Source organism: Epinephelus fuscoguttatus, linkage group LG9 (genome assembly GCF_011397635.1).
Source record: "Epinephelus fuscoguttatus linkage group LG9, E.fuscoguttatus.final_Chr_v1".
NCBI lineage: Eukaryota > Metazoa > Chordata > Actinopteri > Perciformes > Serranidae > Epinephelus > Epinephelus fuscoguttatus.
This window is the reverse complement of record NC_064760.1, coordinates 13,737,186-13,765,019: the sequence shown is the minus strand read 5'-3', so window position 1 is coordinate 13,765,019 and position 27,834 is coordinate 13,737,186. Positions and strand designations below refer to the sequence as shown.

At 42.7% G+C, this 27,834-nt stretch overlaps 5 protein-coding genes across 24 annotated transcripts in view; 2 read left to right on the top strand and 3 right to left on the bottom strand.

The window, feature by feature from the left end:
- LOC125895073 (uncharacterized) overlaps positions 1-5,860 on the bottom strand; it is a 52,836-nt gene extending 46,976 nt beyond the window's left edge. The window contains exons 1-2 of the mRNA XM_049586869.1: positions 5,810-5,860; positions 5,370-5,696 (exon numbers count right to left, since the gene is read on the bottom strand). Of these exons, the coding sequence (XP_049442826.1) occupies positions 5,370-5,696; positions 5,810-5,852 (370 nt within the window). The 5' untranslated portion in view covers positions 5,853-5,860. The remainder of the gene's footprint in view (positions 1-5,369; positions 5,697-5,809) is intronic.
- Positions 1-27,834, bottom strand: part of LOC125895072 (uncharacterized) — a 157,569-nt gene that overhangs the window by 62,123 nt on the left and 67,612 nt on the right. The gene's annotated exons all lie outside the window — the stretch shown is intronic.
- LOC125895062 (uncharacterized) overlaps positions 1-27,834 on the top strand; it is a 196,997-nt gene that overhangs the window by 104,578 nt on the left and 64,585 nt on the right. For 4 of the 16 annotated variants that reach the window (XM_049586836.1, XM_049586839.1, XM_049586831.1 and 1 more), the window contains one exon: positions 24,877-24,993. The exons of 4 other annotated variants lie outside the window; for them this stretch is intronic. In XM_049586836.1, the coding sequence (XP_049442793.1) occupies positions 24,877-24,993 (117 nt within the window). Of the gene's footprint in view, positions 1-24,358; positions 24,602-24,876; positions 24,994-27,103; positions 27,169-27,592; positions 27,790-27,834 lie in introns of all 16 variants that reach the window. 8 more of the 16 variants (XM_049586838.1, XM_049586840.1, XM_049586833.1 and 5 more) reach the window with 6 other exon arrangements.
- The window catches only part of LOC125895065 (uncharacterized), a 170,330-nt gene that overhangs the window by 77,969 nt on the left and 64,527 nt on the right, over positions 1-27,834 (top strand). The gene's annotated exons all lie outside the window — the stretch shown is intronic.
- Positions 17,280-19,102, bottom strand: LOC125895077 (uncharacterized). The gene is made up of 5 exons (XM_049586876.1): positions 18,586-19,102; positions 18,126-18,476; positions 17,886-18,017; positions 17,655-17,713; positions 17,280-17,553 (listed from the first exon to the last, which is right to left on the bottom strand). The coding sequence occupies exons 1-5, from the start codon at positions 18,923-18,925 to the stop codon at positions 17,422-17,424; spliced, it is 1,014 nt and encodes a 337-aa protein (XP_049442833.1). The 5' UTR covers positions 18,926-19,102; the 3' UTR covers positions 17,280-17,421.

Sequence of the window (27,834 nt, the reverse complement as noted above, 5' to 3'; positions counted from 1 at the left end):
TAAAAGGAGGTGATGTCAACTGTCAAATGCATCTGATTGGTTGTCGCAGAACCTAGATTCAAAGTTCATTTCCTGCCACACTGGTTGTATCCTGGTCTGTGTGAATGGTGTTACCTCTCTTTCTCACCCATTCACTAAACTATGAGATGTCTATGACTCTGTCTAAACTTGGAGTGTTTTTCAGGTACCAATTCTTGTAAATGCAGTAGGCTATATCCCACTGCTGTTATTACTAAATCATAAATGCCACGTCACTTCTAATTACTGACAGATACCACTTCACACACAGACACAAAAAAAAACTAACGCTGTGTCCCAAATTGCATACTATGCATTACATGCTCAATATGTGTTCTACTATTCAGTAGTTTTGTGTACATAAACAGTAGTGTGTATATTTTTAGACACACTAAGCTGTAATTATCACAGCACTTCCCAAGAGCCTCCCTGCTTCCTTGCAACATCACGTCACAGGCAGCGAGACATTGAGGCTCCTGGACAGACTGGATCAGATACTGTCTGCCACTGAACAACAGCATAGTTTGACGTCCTCTGAGTGTTTCCTGTGTGATACAGAACTGTGTTAAAGGTTTGGCATCTCCACACAAGCTTTGACATATTACCTTTTAATAACAAATAGGTGCCGGTTCAGGTCTCAGTCCACTCCATGACTGCACAGTGATACCTTCCCTCATCTTCTTGAATCATCCTCCAAATGCTCAGGCTGCTAATACTCTTATAAACTTTTACATCCAATCTCACGGCAGAAAACTCTGGTCCATACACAGGGTTTACATGTTTACACAGTCTCACAATTAATTTCAGAGTCTCCCCAGCACTCTGCTTAAACCAGTGGAGTTTATTGCTGAACTCGTCATTCGGCCAATCACATGTTGAAGTCGCAGGTTAAATGGATTAAATGAAAATACAACACATGAAACACAAAATGACAATTAGTATATGATGCAGAAAGGTAATAACATGAGCATCCATACATCTAGTTTGCATGCAGATACTCAAATGAGAAAATATGTAGTTAAGATTACACAGCACACTCACATCCTTGATGAAGAACAAGCAGTGTAACCCATAACAGGATCATCTTGACAGTGTCTGTGATTTGGAAACTTGCTGGTATTTCAGTGGGTTAAGGAGGTGATGTCACATGACCACAATACTGTATGTCACACTGTCAAATGCATCTGATTGGTTATCACAGAACTTAGACTTAAAGTGCATTTCCTGCCACACTGGTCTTAGAGTGAACTTTTTGTTTCTGGGGAGATTTTGTGTTGATGAAATCTATTTCTGTGTGAAGAACTCTTTTGTTTGTATGTGGTAATAACAGTTGACATGGTGTCTGTAGCTGCTTGCTGTTGAGGAGATATAACTTCTCCTGCATTAAATCAGACAGTGGGCCCCTGGGCACAGACAGGAACAGACAGTAGGAGCAAGACACAGATGGGTAATGTCTGGTAAAGTTTAGCCTCTTTTTGTGTCATTGTTTTGTATCTTTATGTTGCCGTAATGAATCTTTTTGTGGTTTTATATCCCTTTGTAGTTGTTTGTGCCTTTTAGAGGTAATTTTGTATCTTTTGTGGTCATTATGAATCTGTCTTGGGTCAGTTTGTGTAAATTTGAGTGGCATTTTGCAGGTGAGGGCCAGGGGTCCACCCTTACACTTTGGGCCCCTGGGCCTGTGCCTTGTAGGCCCGTTCAGTAAAACCTGCATCTAATCTGGCATCCCGTCCTCTGACAGTTTCTTCTAGTTTAAGAAAGAACACAATACAGTTATAGAATTATAGAAATTAAGAGATGTAAAAATCTTTCACCATCCTTTCCTACAGTAAAGCTGATGACCTTAAAATTTCCGGGTCCTGACAACAGCAGAAATTCACTGGACAATGCTAACATAGTCATTGTGAATGATAACATGTTTACCACCACCACCATTGGGTGTTTCAGCATGCCAACATTTTATAAACTGAGGGCGATGTCAATAGTCTGGCAGCTTTTTGGCTTATTACCTCCGCCAAGGAGGTTATGTTTTCGCCGGCTTTGGCCTGTTTGTTTGTTTGTCTGCAAAATAACTCAAAAAGTTATGAACGGATTTTGATGAAATTTTCAGGAAAGGTGGATAGTGGGACAAGAATCAGATGATAAAATTTTGGTGGTGATCGGTTGAAGTAAAGTGGATAAAATAATAAATAAAGTCTATGGTCTGACAGCCTCAGCAGCAATTACGACGGTGAAAATAGCACCATCTGGTGGCCGGAAAGCACGTCTTGTTCATTCATTCATTCATTCATTCATTCATTCATTCATCTTCTAACTGCTTCATCTTCTTGAGGGTCGCGGGGGGGCTGGAGCCTATCCCAGCTGACATCGGGCGAAAGGCAGGGCACACCCTGGACAGGTCGCCAGACTGTCGCAGGGCTGACACATAGAGACAGACAACCATTCACACTCACAAGAACGTCTTGTTCTACTTGCTAAATATTGTTGTAATTCTTTTTTTTAAAGATTATTTTTGGGCTTTTTGCCTTTAATATACAGGACAGTGTGAAATGAGGAGGCAGAGAGAGTGGGGGGATGCCATGCAGCAAACGGTTGCAAGCCGGAGTCGAACTTGCGACCGCTGCAGCGAGGCATCACCTCTATACATGGGGCGCTAGCATTATCCACGAAGCTACCGACGCCCCAATACTGTTGTAATGCTAAAGTTGAAATTAAGGTTCTGTGTTGGAAAAAAAGAAAGTAAAAAATACAAAAAAAACAAACCATTATATTCTGTGTTGGTACAAAATAAAAACAAAATAAATACACCACAATGTCTCCATGGTGAAGGCCTAATAATGATAGTGATGCAAATAACCTAATTGTGATGCAGGCTGCAAAATCTGATGCAGAGGGGGAGGGAATATCACCTACTTCGCGGAGGTGTGCACTGTCTGAGTGCTTTTCTAGTTTAATTGCAATTTATCCTGTGGGGAAAGTGACTGTGTGGACCAATTTTCATGGCAATCTGTTAGTCCCCAGGACATTTCACACAACATCATAAGTGTTAACCTGCTGGTTGCACTAAATGAAAAGTCAGATTATCACCAGATTTATTCACATACATCCCCAGGGGACCATGAATGTCATGATATTTCAATCTGCATGCTGATTAGCGTGTTATTGTTTTTGGTGGCATCTCTGTTTTTGCCCTGATTGAATTAACTGCGATCTGTGACCTTTATTGGTGGAGTTCTGGATCTCACCATGCTGCCCCCAACCTACGCTGCTTGTGGTAGGTTTCGTAGGAAGTGGAAGGACGCTCCAGAACCTGTTTACATCCAAAAACTGCACACTCTACCATGTTTGCTGTCAAAACTTTTGCTATGCTAATGCTAACTATGCTCTCTGGACTGATAAGTTTGCTCTGCACTGGAGGTTTCAGGTTTCTTTGTTTGTGTCGCGTCAGAGTCTGTTCACATGTGAAAACACCTCTCCAGCAACACTTTTCACAGATACAAGTCAGTAAAGTCATAATGGAAGATAAAATATGATAAAGTGCTTCTACACTGGCCCAGTGTGTAAAAAAAAACATGTAGTGCAAATCCATATATGCTGTACTTCTAGAAAAGGGTTTGGAACCACATGCAGATAGTTAAATAAAGTAAAGAGGAGTTGATTATAGATGTGGATGTTTGGATGGATATTTATTTAAAAAATGACACAAGGCATGTTCACGTTTTGAACTGCAGCGATGCAAAGCTGAGGAACTGGGGAAGAAGTTTATCACCTTATATGGTATCACAGAGAAAAGAGACAGAGTTGACTCTTCTCTCGACTCTTTCAAGATGAATCTTTCAAAAAGTCACGTTAGGCAGATGCATCACCCACCTCTTTAAAAAATGTAACAATAAACAGCAGAAAAACTGAAACAAAATTATTAGATATGGGATTTACAGCGATACAGGCTATCAACAAAAGCTTAGTTATTAAAGGTGGTTATTTTTGCATCATAATAAGTCAAAAACATGAAATATTTGCAAATAATTTGGACAGAATATACGTATAATGCATGATGCATAGTTTATCAAAAATATATTATACTATATTACTACTTGAAGACATGATATGTAACATTATACTATGTAATACATCATGTCTTCAATGAAATGCAGAAACCAGTGCTGCTAAAGCAAAAAAAATTACATTAGCCTCATTTAACAAATTCATCGTTTGATTAATCATATATCATAAAAGCCCTGACATCAGTGTAGATGGTCTCTTCTTGTCTTTGATTTCTTCTCCCTCCTCTGCCAGCTTTCCTCCTGGTAAAGTTTGGTGTACAATAAACCAAAGACTCCTCATTTCCCTGAGGAAACAAGTGTAAAAATTAAATTAGAAGAGCAGATTTTAATGTCTATACATGTCAATAAATAAACATTACTGACAACATTTCCGGCTACACCTTTAAAATCCTCACCGGCTGACTTTGCTGATCACAACTGGCTGTCGCAGCATTTGTTTGCAGAGTGGCAGCAGCTGTATTATTAAAAAAAGATAAATAAGAGATCATAAAAAAATAATGGATTTAACTTCATTGAAGATAAATGACACTGCAGGTTGATTTGAACACATGTGAATTGAATTATATAAACTTCAGTTTGATAGATGAATGTATGAGTAATGTCTTTCACCGTTGGAACAATCGCAGGATTTTGTCCTGATGGCATGAACAAGGACGGCTAAAACAATCAGACTTAAAGCCAAAGCAGCACACATCAGAAACAGAACTGTATTGTCATTCTGTGAATCACAGCGGCTGACATCTGAAACATTAAAGAAACAATTAAAGTTAAGAAATCGTAGGAAATATTTTGTTAATAGATAAGATGATGATAATTTAACTATAAGATAGAAACAGGGTGCACTTACCTTCAACGTCCAGTTTTGTTCCATTTCCAAATAATATCTCTCCACATGTGGCCACAGCACAGTAATAAGTCCCGGCATCAGAGGAGCTGACGCCCTTAGAGAAGCTGTAGATACATTTCTGTGGAGAGTGAGCTTCAGGACTCTTCTCACATCCATCACTACTGTTTACTTGGGCATAAATGAAACTGGGATGAGATTCATCTGATGTGGCTCTGAACCAGAACACACTGTGATTTCCTGGACATGACTTTTTCTCAGAGTCAGAGAGGACTGAACACTGCAGAGTCATTGGACGGACTGGATCAGATGGAAAGTCTTGAGTGACGGCAGTGATATCAGGTTCTGGTCCTGGGGATGAAAAATAGTAACATAGCTGTTAATATTTATGCATAATTCTGTAAGGCATCTGGAGATTCTGCTGCAGTTTTTGCTTTATCTACCTTTGATTCTCAGAAATGTTCCTCTCAAAAACGTCATTTTGCTTTGTGTCACCTTTATACAGTAGTAGACTGCAGTATCTCTTATACGTGTTTCAGTAATATACAAAACAAAAGTTCCAGGCCCTTGTTTTGCTGTAATGCGACGGGTCTCCACATCAACTCCTAAATCAACGGCATATGTTGCCCCTAAAATTTCAGGAAAGGTTCCAGAAACAAGTCTGATCCAAAATAAGGATGATAAACTTAATCTGTTGCGGGGGCATGTTAGAGTCACACTTTGTCCCACACCAACAGTCTTTGTCTCAAAGATGTGATCGTCTGTGCATCCTGAAGATAAAACAAAAACACAGCAATGATAAACAAGAGACACATTTACAGCATAAAGATGACAAAATATATTTTAAATATATATCCTGAGTAAATGTGACTTTAATACTTACGTCCAATATTGAGCACGAGCAGAATATAAAATAGGATCAGCATTTTCTGTTCTTTCCACAAGAGCCTCCAGTTAAATTAGAGCGTATCTGAAGATGACTCGCCTTCATGTAGTCATATCAAGTGGGAGGGAACATTTAAGAGCGATCTGATTGGCCTCTCATTGTGTGTGCTCCTTACTGTACGACCACGGTGGAAATATTTCACCCAAAACTTTCCAACATAACAACACCAGCACCACGCTTTTGTCATCTCATGTTTGGTTCTCAGGGTGGGCTACTTACAGTGGGATGTCTACAGTAAACACAACACATGTTGTTTACAACCTTTCTGCTGTGACAAACAAAGGTAAATTCCTCATGGCCCAAATGTCATTTAATTAAAACTCAAGTGAAATCTTTCATTTCCCACACTCAACACATCTGTAGTTCAGTAATTTTTGGATTACCAACTGCAGATTGGTCCAAATTAAACCAACAACCTCCAGACTGAATGATACTATGCAGAAATGTATACATTGTGAAAGGTAGGTATCTAAAGCACTCAGTTGAGGTTTGGGAATGTTGTGGTTGTTAGGATTGCACTTGTGTTTTTCCTTTCCTCCTGTCCCCCCCCCCCTTTCTGTCAGCAGGAGCAGGCAAGGCGTGGCTTCTTCTACTCACCTGCAGGCAGTCAGCAATCATCCTCACCTGCACACATTCTGCAATCACCCTGGTGTATATAGATCGGCTCTTCCCTTCAGTCGTTGCCAGTTCGTTGTGAACCCCTCGTGGTAATGTTCTCGGCCTCGGTCTTGTACCAGCTCTGTATGAGTTTTGTTCTTGTTGTACGTTCTTGGCTCCTGACTCCGTTCTCCTCTGTTGCAGCCGCCTTCACTCTGCTGCTGACCTGCCTCGCCTGCCACTGCCTTCACCTGCTGCACTCCAGCCTCAACCAGCAAACCCCTCAACTGTCTGCCCTGCTCCAACTCCGACATCCAATCTTGGAATACTCACCCTGCTACTGCCAAGCTCCAGCTTCTCCCCTCTGGACCTTCCCTGCCTCTGTCAAGCTCCGTCCGTCTGTCCCCCCCCTCCCTCTGGACCTGCGTATCACCAGTACCCGCCATTGCATTTGAGTCCTCCTTTCGTTCTTGAGTTTAACAGAACGAACTGGCCATAACATGGACTCAGCAGACCGTATTGAGCAAGCATTGTCTGGCCAAGGCAGTCAGATTGGTGTGCACGAACAGCTAATTAAAGCTCTGTATGAATGTAACCGGGCGGCACGGTGGTGTGGTGGTTAGCACTCTCGCCTCACAGCAAGAGGGTTGCGGGTTCGATCCCGGGTGTGGGAGCCCTTCTGTGTGGAGTTTGCATGTTCTCCCCGTGTCAGCGTGGGTTCTCTCCGGGCACTCCGGCTTCCTCCCACAGTCCAAAGGCATGCAGATTGGGGACTAGGTTAATTGGAGACTCTAAATTGTCCGTAGGTGTGAATGTGAGCGTGACCTGTCCAGGGTGTACCCTGCCTCTCGCCCGATGTAGCTGGGATAGGCTCCAGCCCCCCCGCGACCCTCAAGAGGATGAAGCGGTTAGAAGATGAATGTTAGAAGCCTGGGATAGGCTCCAGCCCCCCCGCGACCCTCAAGAGGATGAAGCGGTTAGAAGATGAATGAATGAATGAAACCAGAATCTTACCTACCAAGTTTCAGAACTCACCCACCAAGTCTCCTCTCTGGCTGCTGCTTCATCTCCACGGGTTGCTCCTGCTGCTCCAGTTCCTGATAGCCACATTACTGATCCTGAGCCATTTGGGGGTGAGTTGGATAAATGCAGGGGGTTTCTCCTTCAATGCAGTTTGGTGTTTAAACAGCAGCCCCAAGCCTTTTCTGTTGATTCTGCCAAGATCAATTATGTCATTGGGCTATTGCGGGGGAGGGCTTTAGCCTGGGCTGAGGCTGCTAACTCCAGCTCTCCTATGAGTGCATCTTCATACCAGCAGTTTGAGACCAAGTTTCGAGCTGTCTTCGACCATCCCAACTACAGTGGCAACGCTTCTAGTCGTCTCCTGAATCCACGCCAGGGGAGCCGGTCCGTAGCAGATTATTCTGTGGAGTTCTGGACACTGGCAGCGGACGCCAAGTGGAATGACGAGGCACTGCAGGGAGTATTCAGTAATGGCTTGAATGAACACTTAAAGGATGAACTTGCTACTAGAGAGAGACCAGATGATTTGAATGCCCTGGTTTCTCTTGCCATTGCTTTAGATAATCGTCTTCATGAACGTCGTAAGGAACGTGCTTCACGCTCCCTGCCTTCATGCTCTCTGTCTCATTCCTCCTCAGCCAGTCATTTTACCAGGCCTGCAGGCCACAACACAGAGACTCACTCCAAAAGTGTTCCTACAGCTCGACCTGCAGAGGAGCCCATGCAGCTAGGTCGCACAAGCTTAACCCCGGAGGAGAAGCTCCGCAGGATTCGGGCGGGTGAGTGCATCTACTGTGGAAAAAGGGGCCATTTCATATCACACTGTCCTGTGCGTCCAAAAGAGCAGGCTCACCAGTGAGCCTGGGGGTGCTGGTGAGCCAAATTTCTGAGACTGTTATTAGCCCCCAAAAGAACTTGCTACAGATCCAGGCCTCTCTGTGTGTGGGCAGCGTTAGGCTTCCTCTGTTAGCCCTTATAGATTCCGGTGCTGAGGACAACTTCATTGACAAAAGGCTGGCAGAGCAACTTGGGTGTGAGCTGCTGCCCCTGACGACCCCGATACGGGCTAATGCTCTGGATGGATGCCTTATTGCCACTGTAACTCATTACACATCCCCTGTCAACCTCACTCTCTCTGGAAATCGTCATGAGTCTATTTCCCTTCATCTGATCTCCTCCCCTCAGACTCCCTTGGTGCTGGGGCACCCCTGGCTCAAACTGCATAACCCACATATTGACTGGGCTTTGGGAAAAATAATGGGGTGGAGTACTCATTGTCACTCTGTCTGTTTGAAGTCTGCTCTGTCTCCAGTAGGTAGAGCCATTGAACAACCCCCGTACAATCCTGATCTGTCTCTTGTGCCCTCTGTCTATCATGATCTCAGGGAGGTGTTCAATAAGTCCCGTGCTCTGTCTCTCCCTCCTCATCGTCCTTATGACTGTGCCATAGATCTGCTGCCTGGAGCCCCCCTTCCCACCAGCAGGCTTTACAGCCTTTCCCGTCCTGAACGTGAGCCTATGGAAAGCTACATCACAGAGTCTTTGGCTGCAGGCATAATTCGTCCCTCCTCCTCACCTCTGGGAGCCGGATTCTTCTTTGTTGACAAGAAGGACAAGAGTTTGAGACCATGCATTGATTTCAGAGGTTTGAATAGCATTACCATAAAAAATAAATACCCCCTTCCACTGATCAGCTCTGCTTTTGAACCTCTCCAGGGTGCCACCATTTTTTCTAAGTTAGGACCTTAGGAACGGCTACCATCTGGTGTGCATTAGGGAGGGGGACGAATGGAAAACCGCCTTCAACACACCTTTGGGACATTTCGAATACTTGGTAATGCCTTTGGACTAACTAATGCCCCAGCTGTTTTTCAGGCCTTGATCAATGATGTTCTGAGAGACTTTCTGAACAGGTTCGTTTGTGTCTATTTGGATGACATCCTGATTTTCTCCCGCAGGCTGGAGGAGCATGTCTCCCATGTCCGCCCGGTCCTGTCCCGACTATTGGAGAATAAGTTATTTGTGAAAGCCGAAAAGTGTGAGTTCCATGCAAAGTCTGTCATTCCTTGGCTATGTTGTGCAGGAGGGGAGTGTCAAGGCTGACCCTGAGAAGATCAGAGCGGTGGAGGAGTGGCCAACACCACAGAACCGAAAGGAGCTTCAGCGGTTCCTGGGGTTTGCTTATTTCTACCGGAAGTTTATTCGGAACTACAGTAAGGTAGCTGCACCCCTCACCCGCCTCACCTCTTCCAAGCTTTCTTTCAGTTGGTCCCCTGACGCTGAGAAGGCCTTCCTCCATTTGAAAAGTCTGTTCACCTCTGCGCCTGTTCTCTCTCAGCCCAACACCAGTGAACAGTTCATCGTTGAAGTCGATGCTTCTGACACTGGGGTGGGGCTATATTAAGCCAACGCTGCGGTCCTGACAATCGGCTACATCCCTGCGCCTTCTTCTCCAGACGTCTCTCTCCGCCGGAGCGTAACTATGACGTGGGCAACCGTGAGTTGCTGGCTGTCAAGTTGGCTTTGGAGGAGTGGAGGCACTGGTTGGAGGGGGCGGAGCAGCCGTTTGTCGTTTGGACTGATCATAAAAACTTGGCGTACATTAAGTCTGCTAAGAGACTACATTCCAGGCAGGCTAGATGGGCACTCTTCTTCAGTCAGTTCAACTTCACCATTACGTATCGTCCTGGCTCTAAGAATACTAAACCTGATGCTCTCTCTCGTCAGTATTCTGACCCTGAATCCAGTCCTGCCCCGGAGTCCATCCTCCCTGACGAGCGTGTGGTAGCTGCTTTAACCTGGGGCATCGAAAAAGTTGTCAGAGATGCCCAACTTCAGGACCCTGATCCAGGTAACAGTCCTGTAAATCGTCTGTTTGTGCCCCCCTCTGTCCGATCCCAGGTTCTGCAATGGGCTCACACCGCTCAATTCTCCTGCCACCCTGGTGCTAAGCGTACCTCAGCTGTCCTCAAGAGGCATTTCTGGTGGCCCGCAATGGATGTTGACACCCGGGAGTATGTGGCTGCCTGCACAGTCTGCGCCCGCAGTAAGACCCAACATCTGTCACCTGCTGGACTTTTACGCCCTCTGCCCATTCCTAGCCACCCTTGGTCCCACATTGCTTTGGACTTTGTCACTGGCCTGCCTGACTCCCAAGGTAACTCAGTCATACTCACAGTAGTTGACAGGTTTTCTAAAGCAGCCCACTTTATTGCGCTCTCAAAGCTGCCTTCAGCAATGGAAACAGTTAACCTGTTAACTGAACATGTCATAAAGTTACATGGGATTCCCTCTGATATTGTCTCTGACCGCGGCCCTCAATTCATCTCTCAAGTTTGGAGGGGGTTTTGTAAGGCTTTAGGGGCTACAGCCAGCCTGTCATCAGGTTTTCATCCTCAGACCAATGGCCAATCGGAGAGAGCAAATCAAGAGTTAGAAGCTGCTCTACGTTGCATGACCTCTGCTAACCCTTCTTCCTGGAGTTCCATGTTGCCTTGGATTGAATATACACACAATACTCTGCCTTGCTCTGCCACCGGACTGTCACCTTTTGAAGCCTCTCTAGGTTATCTGCCTCCTTTGTTCCCGGACCATGAGGTGGAGTTGGCTGTTCCTTCGGTCCAGGCCCACGTTCACCGCTGCAAGGAGGTTTGGACCCAGACCCAGAGGGCACTTGAATGTTCCCAGCAAAGTGCCCAGGACACTGCTAACCGCCGGAGGAGGCCAGCCCCCCAGTATCAACCAGGTCAGTCGGTGTGGCTGTCAACTCAGAACATTCCACTTCATGTTGAATCCCGTAAGCTCTCTCCTCGTTTCATTGGTCCATTCCCCATCTCGGAAATAATCAACCCTGTTGCAGTAAAGCTTTCTCTACCCAATAATATGAGGATCCACCCTGTGTTCCATGTTTCTCAACTCAAACCAGTGTCTACCAGTGTGCTGTGTCCTCCTGCTGATTCCCCCCCTCCCCCTCATATTATTGATGACCATCCTGCCTTCACGGTCAACCGTTTGGTTGATGTCTGGCGTCGTGGCCGGGGCCTCCAGTACCTGGTGGACTAGGAGGGGTATGGTCCGGAGGAGCGCTCTTGGGTCCCTCGGTCCTTCATCTTGGACCCTGCTTTGGTCCGGGAGTTCCATCATTCCCGTCTGGAGGCGCACGTTGAAGGGGGGGGGGGGGGGGGGGGGTACTGTTAGGATTGCACGTGTGTTTTTCCTTTCCACCTGCCCCCCCCCCCCTTTCTGTCAGCAGGAGCAGGCAAGGCGTGGCTTCTTCTACTCACCTGCAGGCAGTCAGCAATCATCCTCACCTGCACACACTCTGCAATCACCCTGGTGTATATAGATCGGCTCTTCCCTTCAGTCGTCGCCAGTTCGTTGTGAACCCCTCGTGGTAATGTTCTCGGCCTCGGTCTTGTACCAGCTCTGTGAGTTTTCCGACATCCAATCTTGGAATACTCACCCTGCTACTGCCAAGCTCCAGCTTCTCCCCTCTGGACCTTCCCTGCCTCTGTCAAGCGCCGTCCATCCCCCCCTCCCTCTGGACCTGCATATCACCAGTACCCACCATTGTTAAGCCAGCCAAGCTTGTGGTCCTGTGGCAGCATCCCCGCCTTTCATACCAAAGACCTGGGTTCAAAACCCACACAGGACACTAGTTGCAAGATTTCTTTGAATAAATTTGTTGAACTGTGCTCTGCGGTTTTTGCATTTTTGAGTCCTCCTTTCATTCTTGAGTTTAACAGAGGTCACAGAAAAAGACAAAAATATAATATTTATAATACAAGACAACATGCAAGCTTCACCTGTTTTCACCATGCTACCTGGATGGCACTCTAACATAAACTTAATTCCCTGAAGTGGTTGCAGTCCATGGGGGTTCAAACTGTTTCTGGTAATTAACCGAATCCAATGTTTGTTTACAATAGCTTTGGGTTAGAAAACCCAGAGTCAAGTACATTACTGTAAATGAAACAGTGTTGAGCAAACGCTGCCTCAAGTTAGTTTTTAGCACCTAAAAAGTACCACCTAAAAAAAGTTTAAGTTTAATCAGTTTAAGAGTATGCTTTATTTAAAATATCTTCACAACTTTGTCTTTCTGTCAGACAGCTCTTTCTGATGAGGAAAGCTCAAGCTTATCTATGAAGCTTATCTAAAAGCCACCAGACTCCACTGGCAAAAACACTACTTTTACTTCACAGAACACTGGAGTTGCTGGTCTACCTCTGCCTACATTGGTTTGCGTGCAAGGTAAAGCAGAGAAAATATTCCAAATATTGTGTGTACCTAAACTGATTTATATTTTAGGTGGCTAAAATACGTTTTGCTGTGGCCCTGTCTACAGCAGTACATTGCTTCGCTTCCATGCCAGTAGGTTTGGTTTGTCAAAGCAACACAGTACATAAAAAAACAGACACACCACATTAGTTGGACCTAAAGGTTTGACTGTGTATCTTCAAACGTTACAGTTACTGATGAAAATACCAAAAGAAATACTGATTTCAAATTCCACACAATGGAAATCGGTCGCTAGTTGTCTACCCGAAAGTGATTGTTGTTGTTAGTGTGACATCATGGTGATTTGGCCGATACACTGTTTAACTGTAATTGCTTTGCCAGGCAACAGCTTGGTTCCATGTTTACTTCTTATCAGGTGATTCAATCACATACACTGCAAAACATTCCAACATGAAATACAAAAAGACCCAGTTAGAGTGTTTATGTTGTCAAGTTTGAAAAGGTCTGTTGAGGTATGGTAGTGTTGTGCCGTACAAGGATTTATAACAAAGGCCTACACTTTATCCATAAACTTTTGGGCCTACATGTAACAATCAAAGCCTGAGACCACATGTTGGCGCCCAAAAGAACAAAGGAATCAGTCAACCCCCTTTCTCTGTGTGAATCAGCTGATTCAACCCCAACACAGCACCCCAGCTGACCAGCAGAGGTCCCCTGAAATACACAGCTCCCATTGGGTGAAATCCGCCACGGCCAACCCCGCACCGGTGACGTCACGCCGGGGTATATCATCACAGAGCGTACCTGAGGGAAACGCTTCTGGCTGTGATCCTCATAGCTAATAGATTTACCCACAACTGTTCCTAAAGCTTAGCAACTCGTCCCACGTGGCGAACGCTTTAGAAAGAGTTATTACTGTGCACAGTTAGACGCGTTTTAGGCCTACGGATTTCCCTCGCTGGTCGAGCTGACCTCCTCTCCTCTCCCTCACTCTGTGCGCCGAGGAACACAGAATAGCCCGGCGAGACCACGGATTGACCCTCTCACCCGGATGCCGCGGATCACGAAGTTTGGTAGATAACAAGGACTGCCTGCTTCAAGAAGAAGGACAAGGGCCCCTTCTTTCCCGAGTGATTCCCGCTACGAGCCGGGAATGCTTCGCCTCGCCAGAGACTTGCCCCTCGCCGAGGACCCGTTAGCCGCTGTGAGCCGCTAACCACTTCACCTCTGCCGTAACAAAGGACGCCAGGAAGCGACCGACACATCACTCCACCTTCTGCAACAGTAAGAGGCTTTAGCTCTGGGCAGATAGTAGTTAGTGTGTGTTTTCTTTTAAGTTTGTAAGGGCTTGTTGATACGGACCGCGCGTCGATTTTGGCTGCTTTGATATTGTAAAAAATATTGCCTGTGTTGCTGCTGCCTGTTATTCTCCTACCCGTTTGTGTCTGCTTGTAATACGTAGTGATCCGACCTCGTCGGACCGCTATATTGTGTCGCCCATACGCGGATTGATCAGTACTTCGCTGTGTTGGTTCAATGTCCAGATTCACGCCGCCACCAGCTGAGCCGAGCGCGTCTCTGAGTAACACAGGACGGGTTACTGCATCTCAATACCGCCTGCGTGACCACACCTCTGAGTGCTTCCCTTTCTCTCTTCCTCTCTTCCACTAACCTACACTTGGGCGAGCAATTCGAACTTCCCTCTCTACCGGCTCCTCCTTTTTCTGAGTGCGTGCTTTCTTGGCAAGCCGCCATTGCGTGACGTGCTCGCAGCGTCACAGCCGCCATCTTGCTACGCTCACACGCATCTCTCTCACACACCCACTCGCTCAGACATACACACACACACACACACACACACACACACACACACACACACACACACATTCTCGCTCACTCACCCACTTTCTCACACACCCTCACACACACACACACACACACACACACACACACACACCCTTCTTGATGCTTGCTGGTTGGTTTGGTAATGTTTTATAGTTGATAGGGTTTATAGAGCAATGTTGATGTTGGTTGTAAATTAATGTCATCAGTGTGAATAAACCCTGTTATACTGCAAAGAGAGGTTGCTTTGGTTTTTCATTGTATACTGTGATGAAGCTGGTTGACAAAGTCAGTGCCTGAGCTCCACTCCTTCCTGTTCATCTTATAGTTGCTGATATCTCCCTAGAATTAGCTTCCTAAGTGAACACTCTTGAGACTGAATTTACGTCTGATCATTGGTCCGGTTTTCCCGGTGGTGCCCCGCTGTAAGCTAATTTGATTATTATGCTTATGTAATAATTAATTAATTATTAATTAATTAATTATTAATTAATTAATCAAATATTTTAATAATCCATAATTAATATTAATAATTATGAATTATTGCCAATGATCATATTTAGCTCCTCCTCTTCCCAACATTTGGTGCCCCGTGTGAGGCTAATTTGATTATTATGCTTATGTAATAATTAATTAATTATTAATTAATTAATCAAATATTTTAATAATCCATAAATTAATTATGAATTATTGCCAATGATCATATTTAGCTCCTCCTCTTCCCAACAGTAGTTAATGACAGTTAAAAAATTTAACATTCAGAAGTAAACTAGAATTACTGCTCCGCAGTCATATGCCTCCGCGCACCAGTCAAGTTTCTTCTACAGTTAACATCCATGTCTGTAAAAACATGGATGCTTCACGCACAGAGCATCTTGACAACCAGCACAGTTTCAAGGTGGGCACCCAAGATGAGCCTCTGTATCTGATCAATTCCTTCCTCTTCTGTTCCTGAGACATAGCTTTGAATAATGGCCAAAATGCATAACACTGTTATGTCACAGTGAAGCTGACCTTTGACCGTTTGGATATACAGTGTCATCACTTTATTATTTTTTCCTGTTAGACATTGTGTGAAATCTTGTCATAATTAGCATATGAATTCTTGAGTTATGGCCAAAAACATATTTTGTGATGTTCCACTGACCTTTGGCTAGCAAATTTTAATCAGTTTATTCCTCAGTCCAATTGGACGTTTATATCAACTTTAAAGAAATTCCCTTCATGTGTTTTTGAGATATCATGGTCACAAGAATGAGACAGACAAGGTCACAATGACCTTGACCTTTGACCATCAAAATCTAATCATTTTATTTTTCAGTCCAAGTAAACATTTGTGCCAAAATTTGAAGAAATTCCTTCAAGGTGTTCAACAGATATCGCATTCACAAAAAATTAGATGGACAAGGTCACAGTGACCATGAACTTTGACCGCCTAAATCTAATCAGTTCATCGCTGAGTGGACATCTCTGCAAAATTTGAGAAAATTCCCTCAAGCTGCTTTTGAGATATCGTGTTCACGAGAATGAGATGGATACAAGGTCACAGTGAACTTGACCTTTGACCCCTGACCATCAAAATCTAGTCAGTTCATCCTTGAGTCAAAATCGACCTTTTGCAGAATTTGAAGAAGTTCCTTAAGGCGTTCTTGAGGTATTGCATTAATGAAAAGGAGACAGAAGGTCACAAGGACCTCAACATCTGACCTATGACCACCAAAGTCTTAGTCTTTATAAAGTCCTAAGCTTGATTTCTGGTCCTGCATTAAGAGGTCATGGCAGTTTTATAGCGGATGTTCGCCTCCTCAAAAATGTAACTACACAGGGGCTACAGCAGCAACGGAGATACCACCACATGAAATGTGACTGATCAGCATGAACAGCTTGTGGTCTCCCATTCAATTTCCAATGCTGGTCAAGACTGAACAGCTAAGACAACACAACACTGAAGAAGTTAAGGAAATGTTTTCCACTGTTTTTTTACTCACACATATTTATCAAAGCCGTAACATCACAAACCTTGTGCTCAGTGTGATCACAGCTGTTGCTTAGGAGAAGTCTAATATACTGTATGCGTGACACGGCTCAATCAGGAATGACACATCCAGTGTTACAGTGGCGCTATCAATGGGTGGAATTCAACACTTAACTACAAACCAAAAATTCAGCAGTTGCATGAAGTTAATTTAATACCCTTAAAAGTACAGTATACAACATTCAGAGCATTAATATAGCAGAAACAAGAACAAAACATTTGCTATGTAAAGATATAGTTGAGTAATGGCATCCTAAGGAGAGAATTTCATTTTCATTTATTTTATTTATAAGGATATCCCACATTACTCAACATTTCTCTATATGTGCAAGTGTTAGGTAGCTGGCTAATTTTCAACTGCAGTCCTTTGGAAAGATGTTTTGAAACCAGTGAAGTCATACAGCTGATAACACCGTCCCGATCAACAGTGGCAGGTCACAGAAATGCTTTATGGATGGAGGAGAATCTCCACAAATTTAAAACTTTAGACCTACTGTAGTTGTTGTGAAGCAACATGTTAATCACTTTCAGACCATGGCAACAGCTAAAAGAACCACTACACCACAATATGAAAAGGCATTTTATTACCAGATATATTTGCATACATCCCATGGGGAACATGAATTATGTCACAGTGTAGCCAACATTTGTCATGATATTTCAATCTGCATGCTGACTAGCTTATTATATTACGTGGTATATCAAGTCTCAGATGAAATTCAAGCACCAGTGCTGCCAAAGCACAAAGTTTATTTTCCACACAGTGTGCCACACAAAAATTACATTAGCCTCATTCAGCAAATTCATCGTTTGATTAATCATATATCATAAAAGCCCTGACATCAGTGTAGATGGTCTCTTCTTGTCTTTGATTTCTTCTCCCTCCTCTGCCAGCTTTCCTCCTGGTAAAGTTTGGTGTACAATAAACCAAAGACTCCTCATTTCCCTGAGGAAACAAATGCAAAAATTAAATTAGGAGAGCAGATTGTAATGTCTATACATGTCAATAAATAAACATTACTGACAACTTTTCTTTAAAATCCTCACCGGCTGACTTTGCTGATCACAACTGGCTGTCGCAGCATTTGTTTGCAGAGTGGCAGCAGCTGTATTATTAAAAAAAGATAAATAAGAGATCGTAAAAAAGGAACGGATTTAACTTCACTGAAGATGAATGACACTGTAGGTTGATTTAAACACAACAGAAATGTGAATTGAATGATATAATCTTGTGTGAAACACAGTTCAATAGATGAATGTATGAGTAATGTCCCTCACCGTTGGAACAATGGCAGGATTTTGTCCTGATGGCATGAACAAGGACGGCTATAACAATCAGACTTAAAGCCAAAGCAGCACACACCAGAAACAGAGCTGTATTGTCATTCTGTGAATCACAGCGGCTGACATCTGAAACATTAAAGAAACAATCAAAGTTATGAAATAGTAATAAATATTTTATGTTAATAGATTCGATGCTGATAATTTAACTATTAGATAGAAACAGGGTGCACTTACCTTCAATGTCCAGTTTTGTTCCATTTCCAAATAATATCTCTCCACATGTGGCCACAGCACAGTAATAAGTCCCGGCATCAGAGGAGCTGACGTTCTTAGAGAAGCTGTAGATACATTTCTGAAGAGAGTGGGCTTCAGGACTCTTCTCACACTCAGCACTGTTTCCATGTGCGTAAATGGCACTCGGATGAAATTCATCTGATGCAGCTCTGAACCAGAACACACTGTGATCTCCTGGACATGACTTTTTCTCAGAGTCAGAGAGGACTGAACACTGCAGAGTCACTGAGTCTCCTGGACGGACTGGATCAGATGGATCTTGAATGACAGCAGTGATATCAGGTTCAGGTCCTGGGAAATTGAGAAGAAAATTTAAAACTTCAATTATTTACTTTTAAACAAAAGACAAATGTCGACATAATTAAAATAAAGCTGTAATTAAAATGAGATATGAATTTACCTTCAACTCTCAGGTCTGCTCCTTTCAAAAATGTGAGGTTTTGTTGGTGTATTTTCACACAGAGGTAAACTGCTGTATCACTTCGCCTTACATTTTTAATGTGCAGGACAAATTCTCCACGCTCTTTTGTGGCTGTAATGCGAGGATCACTCTCAAAACTATATGTTTTCGCTAATACTTTTGGAATGTCTCCAGAAACAAGCCTGATCCAAAAAATGCTTCCTGGAGACTTGCGGGGACAAGTCAGTGTCACATCAGCTCCAACACCAACAGTCTTTGTCTCAAAGATCTGCTCGACTGTGCATCCTGAAAAGATGAACTTTACATTAACAACAATCATATGTGCTCTCTCCTAAATTACTGCAAGAACATGACAATACTTTAAATATATATCTGTATATACTTATATACTATAACATATATACTTATAACATATATCTGGAGTAAATCTGACCTCTGTGAATATACTTACGTCCAATATTGAGCACGAGCAGCAAATAAAATATGACCACCATTTTCATGTTAATCTTCTTGTAACTGCAGCTAAATTAGAGCGTATTAGAAGATGATTCACCCTAATGTAATCATGGAAAGTGGGAGGGAACATTTCAGAGCAATCTGATTGGCCTCTTACTATGTTGGCATTTCACCGTACTTACACAGGGGAAATAAAATCAGCCTTCTTTCCTACATGAAACAAACCCAACAGCACGCCTCTGTTTCATGTGTCTGTCTTCAGGTTTCTATAACTGACACTGAGCGTAAACACAAGTTAATGCCTTTGTCATTAACACTGAACTTTCTCAGTTTGCAATGCAGGATTCCTGTCATAAATCTGTTGTCTCAGAGCCCACTGAGGGATGGAAATGACTAAGTCAAATATGAATATATTTCCAAATGAAATTAAATAACTGCCACTTTTTTGTATACATGTTGGACTGTCGGTTACTGTTTGTAAACACAAGATAAAGTAACAGCCAACACCAGATTTGGTATTTTGTCTCACTATATTTGAGATTTTTTTCAGCTACATTTTAAAAAGCCCCGACCTGACCTGAGCTCTGTGGGGACACACGCCCATAAACGCCACAAACACAGAAAATAAAAATAAAATAAGAACCACGCAGAGGGCAGAGTCTCTGCAGGTAAATACCGTCACACACTTCAGTGGGTCATAAGTGAATCGATTTGAAGATTCTCTTAATGGTTTTTAAAGCTTTAAATGGTCTTGGTCCTAATTATTTATCTGATTTGCTTTTAACATATGAGCCCTCTAGAACTCTCAGGTCTTCAGGCAGCGGCATTTTAATTACTCCAGGAGTTTTAACCAAAACATATGGTGAGGCCTCCTTTTATCATTACGGCCCACGTTTGTGGAACAGTCTGCCTGAGGACCTGAGGAAAACAGAGAACGTGGACATTTTTAAAAGCAAACTCAAGACCTAGCTTTCTAGTCTGGCTTTTAACTGAATTTTATTTATTTTATTATTTTTATCTGTTAGATATTTACTGAATTTTAATTGATACAGTTATCTTGATTTCTCTATAGTATTGATTATCTTCTCTCTGATGTTTCCTCATTTCAAAGTGGTCAGTGCAGGATAGTGTTTTCTCAGTGTTTTTAAATCTGCGTGTGTGTGTGTGTGTGTGTGTGTGTGTGTGTTTGTGTACATACGTGTGAGTATGTGAGAAAGGCAGATATCTCTTGTGTCTATTCTTTGTTTTTATGTAAAGCACTAAAGATTGATTGATTGATTGATTGATTGATAAGTGATGATTGAGAGGGATTACTGCTGTATGAGTCTGTTCATTGGATTTAATCCTCCACAACCTGCCTTTAACAAACTGAAGATTTCCAGTCAAATTTTTTTCAAAGCTGAATATTAATGAAAAAGGGCACTGATACCACTAGCCTTAAAATATATATGCGTGACATGTAATTGACCTGTCAGTATATAGGCCTATTCAATCCAGTCATTTGCCACAGTGACAAAGACAGAGGAGCCATCTTAAATACTGTGTAGCCAGCCAATTCAGATGCTCCACATCATCAGTGATGACCCGCCCACTCTGCCTGTCAGTCACAGCAGCAGGAAGAGCACAGCGTACAGAGGAGGGCTGTTAAACCATCCATCCTCTATACTCACTTCACTTCTTTTCAGAGAGCTGCTGACAGACAGCAGCAGAGCGACACTCTCACAGTATCACAGGAACATTCACCTGGAGCTGATTTAGACTTTCTGACCTACATGTTTTTATCTGAGGGAGAGAAGCCATGTGACCCTGGGAGAAAACCACTAATGAGATACACCAGTGATTAACAAGGTGATTAACATGTGTAAAACAAAGCATAATGTATGGTTGACACCGTCACTATGACAGTAACAGGAACACCTGACAATATAATGCAGTCCAACACCACAAACTCTGGAATCAAAATTATTATGAAACAGAGTTCAGGTTTCCCGCCAACTTGAAAGGTGCAAGGAGAATAAAAATAGATATACAGTCAACCCATCTATCTATAGGGCCAAAACTCATCACATTTGTTTGACCAGCAGGTTGTGGTTTGTGCTTTTCATCACGGTCAACATATTGTTGACAACGAGCCAAAACACCCTTTGCACACACAGACAAACACACGCTCACAGTTACGATAAACAAATGCTGCATGGAAACTTCAGCATCGTTGTGGTCGGGCTTCAAACTAAGGTGTCAGTACAAAGAGGCTGTTCTACCTTTCTCACTCTGTGTTTCAGCCTCAGGACGCTGGGCTTTACTGCTGCTGTCAAAAGGCAAGTGGAACAACACTATATAACTGCTATGTTTATTTTTAATATCACAAAAACTCACAAAGGTGGGTGAAGAGTTCAGGAGGGTTGGACACACACCATGACCCACTTTCTCTCAGTGGTTTGGTGCTTGTCATTGGTGGTAGCTGTCAGAGGGAGGAGGTGCTAATCACTCACTGGTCCCACCCTGGTCTTTCTGTCAGGAGCAGGAGTTTGAACTGTGATCTGTAGTTTGCCTGATTATCTGCAGACAGGTTTGACAGCCTTGCTAACGTCACTTGGTGCAGTTATGGACCGGCAGCCTGTTCAAATTAATGTTGAATCAATCAATAAATCTACATTCAATTTAAAACAAAACATAAACTAATGTGCATCTGTGAAATTGTAAGATTGCAGTTGTTGACACCTTTGTTTGCATATTTAAAACCACAGGACTGATAGATATTTGTACTGTGAATGAGCACATTAACAAGGTGAAAAGTTAGGCTGCTGAAGCCTCTTGTATCTCTCCTCTCACTACACATCCTGTTGAAGCCCATCGTCAGGTCTGTTCTGAATAAACAGCCTTGATGGTTGGTCAAAGGGAGGAGAAACGGCCCACCACAGCCTGGGTCTGTCAGTGTAGCTGTTGCATGTGGCTTTGCTTGACATGCAGAGGGTCTTTACAAAGTGCTGTGAGACCAGAGAGATGGAGGGCTTCGTCATTTCAGTAGTTATGCTCTGACAAATTTAGTATATCAGCATATTAGTTTATCTTATTAACATCTTGTTTATTGACGTAACAACATTGATTGTGTCTAGAGAATAACATATCAGGATGTATATGTGTTAGCTATGCCTCAACAAATTTTCCAGTTGTGGTGAACAGATACACAGCAGTTCACGTTTGAAACCACTGACACACACACACACACACACACACACACACACACACACACACACACACACACGTTTCGGCCTCTTTCCCAGTTGAGAAGTGAAAGTTTTGACAGCATTTTGGGTGCAGGAGTCTTATCTACACAGCATGGGGACCCATTTGCAGAAAGAGCAAGCTTAAAAGATAATGAGATGGATGATGTGACAGAATTGGTTCAAAGAAAAAAGGAGGTTAACACTGTTTAACACTGCTGTGGTGCTGTGTAGTGTTTCTGTGTTGTGTAGAGTGCAGTTACAAATGACTGTGCATCATATACGGAGGATAAATCAGTAAGTCAATGTAAAATACAGACTTCTCTTATCCTGTGTGCGCCGTATAAAACACAGACATGGGGGGAGGGGTTCTCTGTGAATAGGATTGAGGGCAATTAAGTTTCAGATGTGTTTAGAAAGCAAAACAACATGTAAAATACAAACTGTACAAACTGTACAAACTGGGACAAAAAGAGAGAGCCCTCTTTCTCTCACACATATGTTTACCTGTCAGTTTTCACATCTCTGTGGTTTTGGCCACATTTCCTCTCACCTTTCCCTGCAACTGTCAATCAAACCTGCAGGCTACATCCTACGCTGTAGCCAATTTTATATCAAACATTCTTTGGACGTTCAAATTTAAACAAATATGAAACATTTCACTCTAACTCCAGGATGACTTTAGCTTACTGTAGCTTAGCACAACCATAAGAAGCAAAGGAAAGTACAGCCTCATGCCGCGAATGAAGCCACAGATTTGCTTTTCTATTTCTATTTAAGGCAGGCTGTGGAATTTACTTGGAAAAATTCAGTTATGTTTACGGAAACACACTGTGTGTTTCCTGGAGGTGTAACTCTCTTATAAAACATATTTATAAAACATATGAAACAATTTTTTATAAATACCTTTAAACCTTCATTGTTTATAGTTGTGTTTGCTAGCTAAGAGGCGTCTTCCTCGTGCATTGCTACATTTCTCTGCATGTAACCTTCACCAACTGTTGACCAATAGAATGGCATGAATGTGTCAGAAAATGTGTATTGTGTCGTCATGTGCATGTACGACCTTGTGCGTGTGCTGCTAAAACATGACTGCCTCACAATGCAACATTTAAGTAAAGTGTGTCAATTAGACAGATGCTGCTGTTGAAAGACTTCAGTGCTTGTTCTCACAGTACGTACACACAAAACACACCCACACGCACAATACTGGTTATTACGGAAACAATAAATTCAGTCATGTGGTGAGAATAAAGACACTGCTTTGAAACCTTAGCAACAACAACGTGTAGACGTCCCATCGAATGAAAACAGATCACAAGTTTGCTAACTGTAAGGAGGGGGAAGATCATTTTCCACAGTTCAGCCAATCACAGCGATGTCTACTTTGTAAACCTTGATCGCCTCTTGACTAAATCTCCATTTGGGTGGGAAGACATCAGCAGTGCAAGACCAAGGTGCTGTACCACAATGATCGGAGGACTGGCTGCTTTGATTCTTCTTAGTACAGGGTGTAAGTGCAATTCTTACCTAGAGAGAGAAAGACGATGTCAACGGCAAATACTTTACCTTTTGACTTTGTCCTCTCATGTTGTAATTCTGCTACTGTTTGTCTCTTTTCTTCAGCTCTGCTTCAAACTGCAGAGGTTCCTCATCAGATCTCTCTGACTGTGGTTGAACTTGGCGGGAATGTTACTTTGCAGTGTCCAGTTTCTGAGAAGGATGGCAAATTCTTTTTCTGGTACAAACAGTCTCTCGGATATATGGCCCAAACAGTCTTTGCTGTAGTTCAGGGTCAGTTAAAAGTAAGTGAACAGTTTGACAACCCACGGTTCAAAGCAACAAAAGGAGTTGCTCAGTATCTTCTTACCATCACAAATGTCAGCAAAGAGGACGAAGCAACATACTTCTGTCACTATGGAGCATCCTATTTATGGAGTTTCAGCGAAGGCATCTTCTTGGCTGTGAACGGTAAATATCTTTTACTTTCAGTGTTTGTGCCAAGTTTTTATGTCGTACAAACAGTTTAGATCATTAAGTGCTTCTGATATTTCTTTTCCTGACTCATGCAGATAGTAATCAGCAGAAACATTTCCATGTGAAACAAAGTCCGGACACTGAGTCGGTCCAGCCAGGCGACAGAGTGAATCTCCAGTGTTCACTTCTTTCCATGAACAAAACCAACAAAGATGAGTGTCCAGGTGAAGACAGTGTGTACTGGCTCAGATCTGGATCCTCTGATACTGGGACTTACTACTGTGCTGTGGTCACATGTGGAGAGATCCTGTTTGGTGAAGGAACTAAAGTGGAAACAAGTACGTGTTTACAGTTGTATTTAAATCAAATGTGCATCTTGTAAGAATTCATTTAGCCTGGTTAAATTATGTTAATGTTTAATGTATGTCACATATAATGATTATGAGTCTGTTAGTTTCTTTTCTTACTGTATCACATTACATTTACAGAGCAGATACTTCTGACTAAATAGTAAATTGAACATTGACTTACCAGTTGTGCCTGCTGACAAATGCTACTGTGCCACTGCCTCCCAAAAGCCTCTTATTAAATAATGCTCAATGCTTTGATTCAGGATCAGAACTTGAACCAGTTGTCCTTGCTCTTGGAGTCCTGTTGGCCTGCTGTGTGACTGTGATTGTCGTCCTTATCTTCTACGGAAATCGAAGCAAAGTTTGCGAACACTGCGAAGGTAGGGTGACCATTTTTTACTTTCAGGTCAGTGAAAACGTTTTGAGGAGCAGCCAGGGGGTATAGTGGGCCGAAACAATCCCGGTACGTCATCTGTCTGCTGGGGTTTATGTAAAGGGACATGATAAGTGCTGCCAGGCACTGCGAGTATGCAGTATTCTTCAGTGTTGCTTTATCTTGCATGGGCTACAGGTAGCCTTCTGCAGATGTCAGAACACTCGCAGTTTGTTCACTACTTAAGTTTCATGCTATTAACTGATCAAACAAGTTATCAAATAACTAGACTTACAGCATCACAGTTGTATGCCCCTAAAAACCAGTCAAGTTGCAGTCACAGTTTACATCCGTGTCTGTGAAAACATGAATGCCTCACACACATCTTCCCCATGGCGGCAAAGACGATACAATCAGCACAGTTTCAAGGTGGACACCCAAGATTAGTGTCACCAATTCAGTATCTGACCAAATGTTTCCCTTTCTGTTGCTGAGTTATGATGTTGAACGATGACCATGTTTTTCCAGGACATCATGATGTCACACTGAAGTTGACCTTTGACCTCTAAAATCTTATCAGTTCATTGCTGAGTCCAAGTAAACATTCGTGCCAAATCCGAGAAATTCCCTCGAAGTTGTCAGGACGTATCATGTTCAAAAATAATACAGACAAGGTCACAATGGCCTTGACCTTTGGTCGCTAAAATCTAATCAGTTCATTGTTGAGATCAAATTAACATTTGTGCCAAATTTGAAAAAAAATCCCTCTAAGTGTTCTTGAGAGTGTTTACAAGAATGATACAGACATGGTCATGGTGACCTTGACCTTTGACCACTAAAATCTAACCAGCTCATCAATGAGTCCAAGTTGACGTTTGTGGCAAATTTGGAAAAAACAAAAAACCTCCCTTGAAGTGTTCTTCAGATATTGTATTCATAAGAATGATACAGACAAGGTCACAGTGACCTCGACTTTTGACCACTGAAATCTGTTCATCGTTTTGTCCAAAAGGAAGTTTGTGCAAAATTCCCTCAGGGTGTTCATGAGAATGGGATGGACGGGCGGGACTGACCACCTGGGAACATAATTCCTCCAGCCACGGCTGACAGCGGAGGCATAGAAAAAAAAACACTGCTTCATTAGCAGGAAACTAGCGGTGCTCTGAAGGCTAACTCGTTAGTAACCCATGCTCCTACCCTGCCAGCCTGCACTGATATTAGAGGAGCGTTAACAAGTGCAGCAACTCCTCTGATGGACTTAAGTTTTATTTTGGGCATCATATGCCATCAAACGGGGGGAATGTGACATGGAAATATGTCAAAATGCAAAACTGTCATGCACAAAGCAGTGATAATGTAACGTTAGCTAGCTAGCGACTAGTGATTTCTTTTGTCATGGTTGTTATAAAGAAAAGGGCCATAATTCATTGAAACAACATTAAATTAAGATAATGTGATGGTTATCGATTTTTAGGTCTTCATTAACAAAGCAAAACAACAATTGTGGGCTTCTTTTGTTACTCTTGCAGCCATCTTGATGATTATTTTTCTTCACACTGAGTTTGGAGTAAGTCTCTGAAAAACCTCCATTTTGAGGTCCATGTAGCTCTAACACTTCGCCCTACCCCTCTATCCCAGCAAGAATTGGGCCTAATACTCTGTATGGAGAGGTATTCTATTTAAAAGAAATCAACCTATTGGAACAGTCGGTTCAGTCTCTTTTCCTGGTTAGACGCTGGTTTGATTTTTCTTGTCATAGTGTCATTATAAACCTGAGGTCACTATACTGTACGTGATGTTTTTAAATTTAAAACAATATTTTGCAAACTGGCTGGTAACTTTAATTGTCCCTCTGAGTTATGTCCCACCATAATATCCTGTGGCAGCAGGAAATATTGAACATTTAATTTCAGAGCCATTTTCCAGATGCCCTCAAGAAAAGTGCTTCAGCCGACTGCTGAGAGTTCTGGTGGAGTTAATCAGTGTTTGTCACTATAACACTGAAGCTGTGTTAAGCACAGTACATGAGTGAATGTGTTTAACTGGAAAGACTTAAACTGAAAATGTGATTTAAGACAAAAATCTCACTGAATGATTTTTTTTTTTTTTTTTAACAGAGGCGATGAGTGCTTCCCATCATCTTGGACATGACAGATTAACTGTGGATCAATCTAATCATCTGGTAAATATGTGACAGTGTGTTGTCCTGTGTAGGTGTGAATGTGAGTGTGAATGGTTGTTTGTCTCTATGTGTCAGCCCTGCGATATTCTGGCGACCTGTCCAGGGTGAACCCTGCCTCTTGCCCGATGTCAGCTGGGATAGGCTCCAGCCCCCCCGCGACCCTCAAGAGGATGAAGCGGTTAGAAGATGAATGAATGAATGAATGTTGTACAAGAGACATATAACATAATGAACATATAACAAATGTATAATAATGTATGTCTATTACTACATGATAAATGTGGATAGAGTCAAGAGATATAACTGTGACTGTGAAATGTCAAATTAAAGAAAGTATGTTAACCTCACTTTGTTTATATGTTACAGCTCTAATCTCTGAAATATTTGTCATGAACACACAAATATATTATTCCATTTTATGCAGGATGGTGAAGAAGAGGCCGTGAACTATGCAGCACTGGAGTTTTCTACAAGGAAAGTGAAAAGAGGAAAGAGGAAGACTGAAAACACACCAGAGTGTGTGTACTCTGCTGTAAAGGCAGATGACCACAACCAGCAACACCCCTCTCTGTAGACCCGTGGTTCCCAATGGGAAGGTCACAGTCCAGAAGTGTGTGACAGGTCCATTCTGAGTGGACTGCAAGTGACAAAAAAAACCTCTTTATT

Coding starts and splice junctions, on each gene's coding strand:
- LOC125895077 (XM_049586876.1), bottom strand. CDS start 18,925: ATGATTGTTGTTAATGTAAAGTTCATCTTTTCAGGATGCACAGTCGAG. Junction 18,477..18,585: donor AGCAGACCTGAGAGTTGAAG/GTAAATTCATAT, acceptor TCAATTTCCCAG/GACCTGAACCTGATATCACT. Junction 17,714..17,885: donor ATCCTGCCATTGTTCCAACG/GTGAGGGACATT, acceptor TTAATAATACAG/CTGCTGCCACTCTGCAAACA.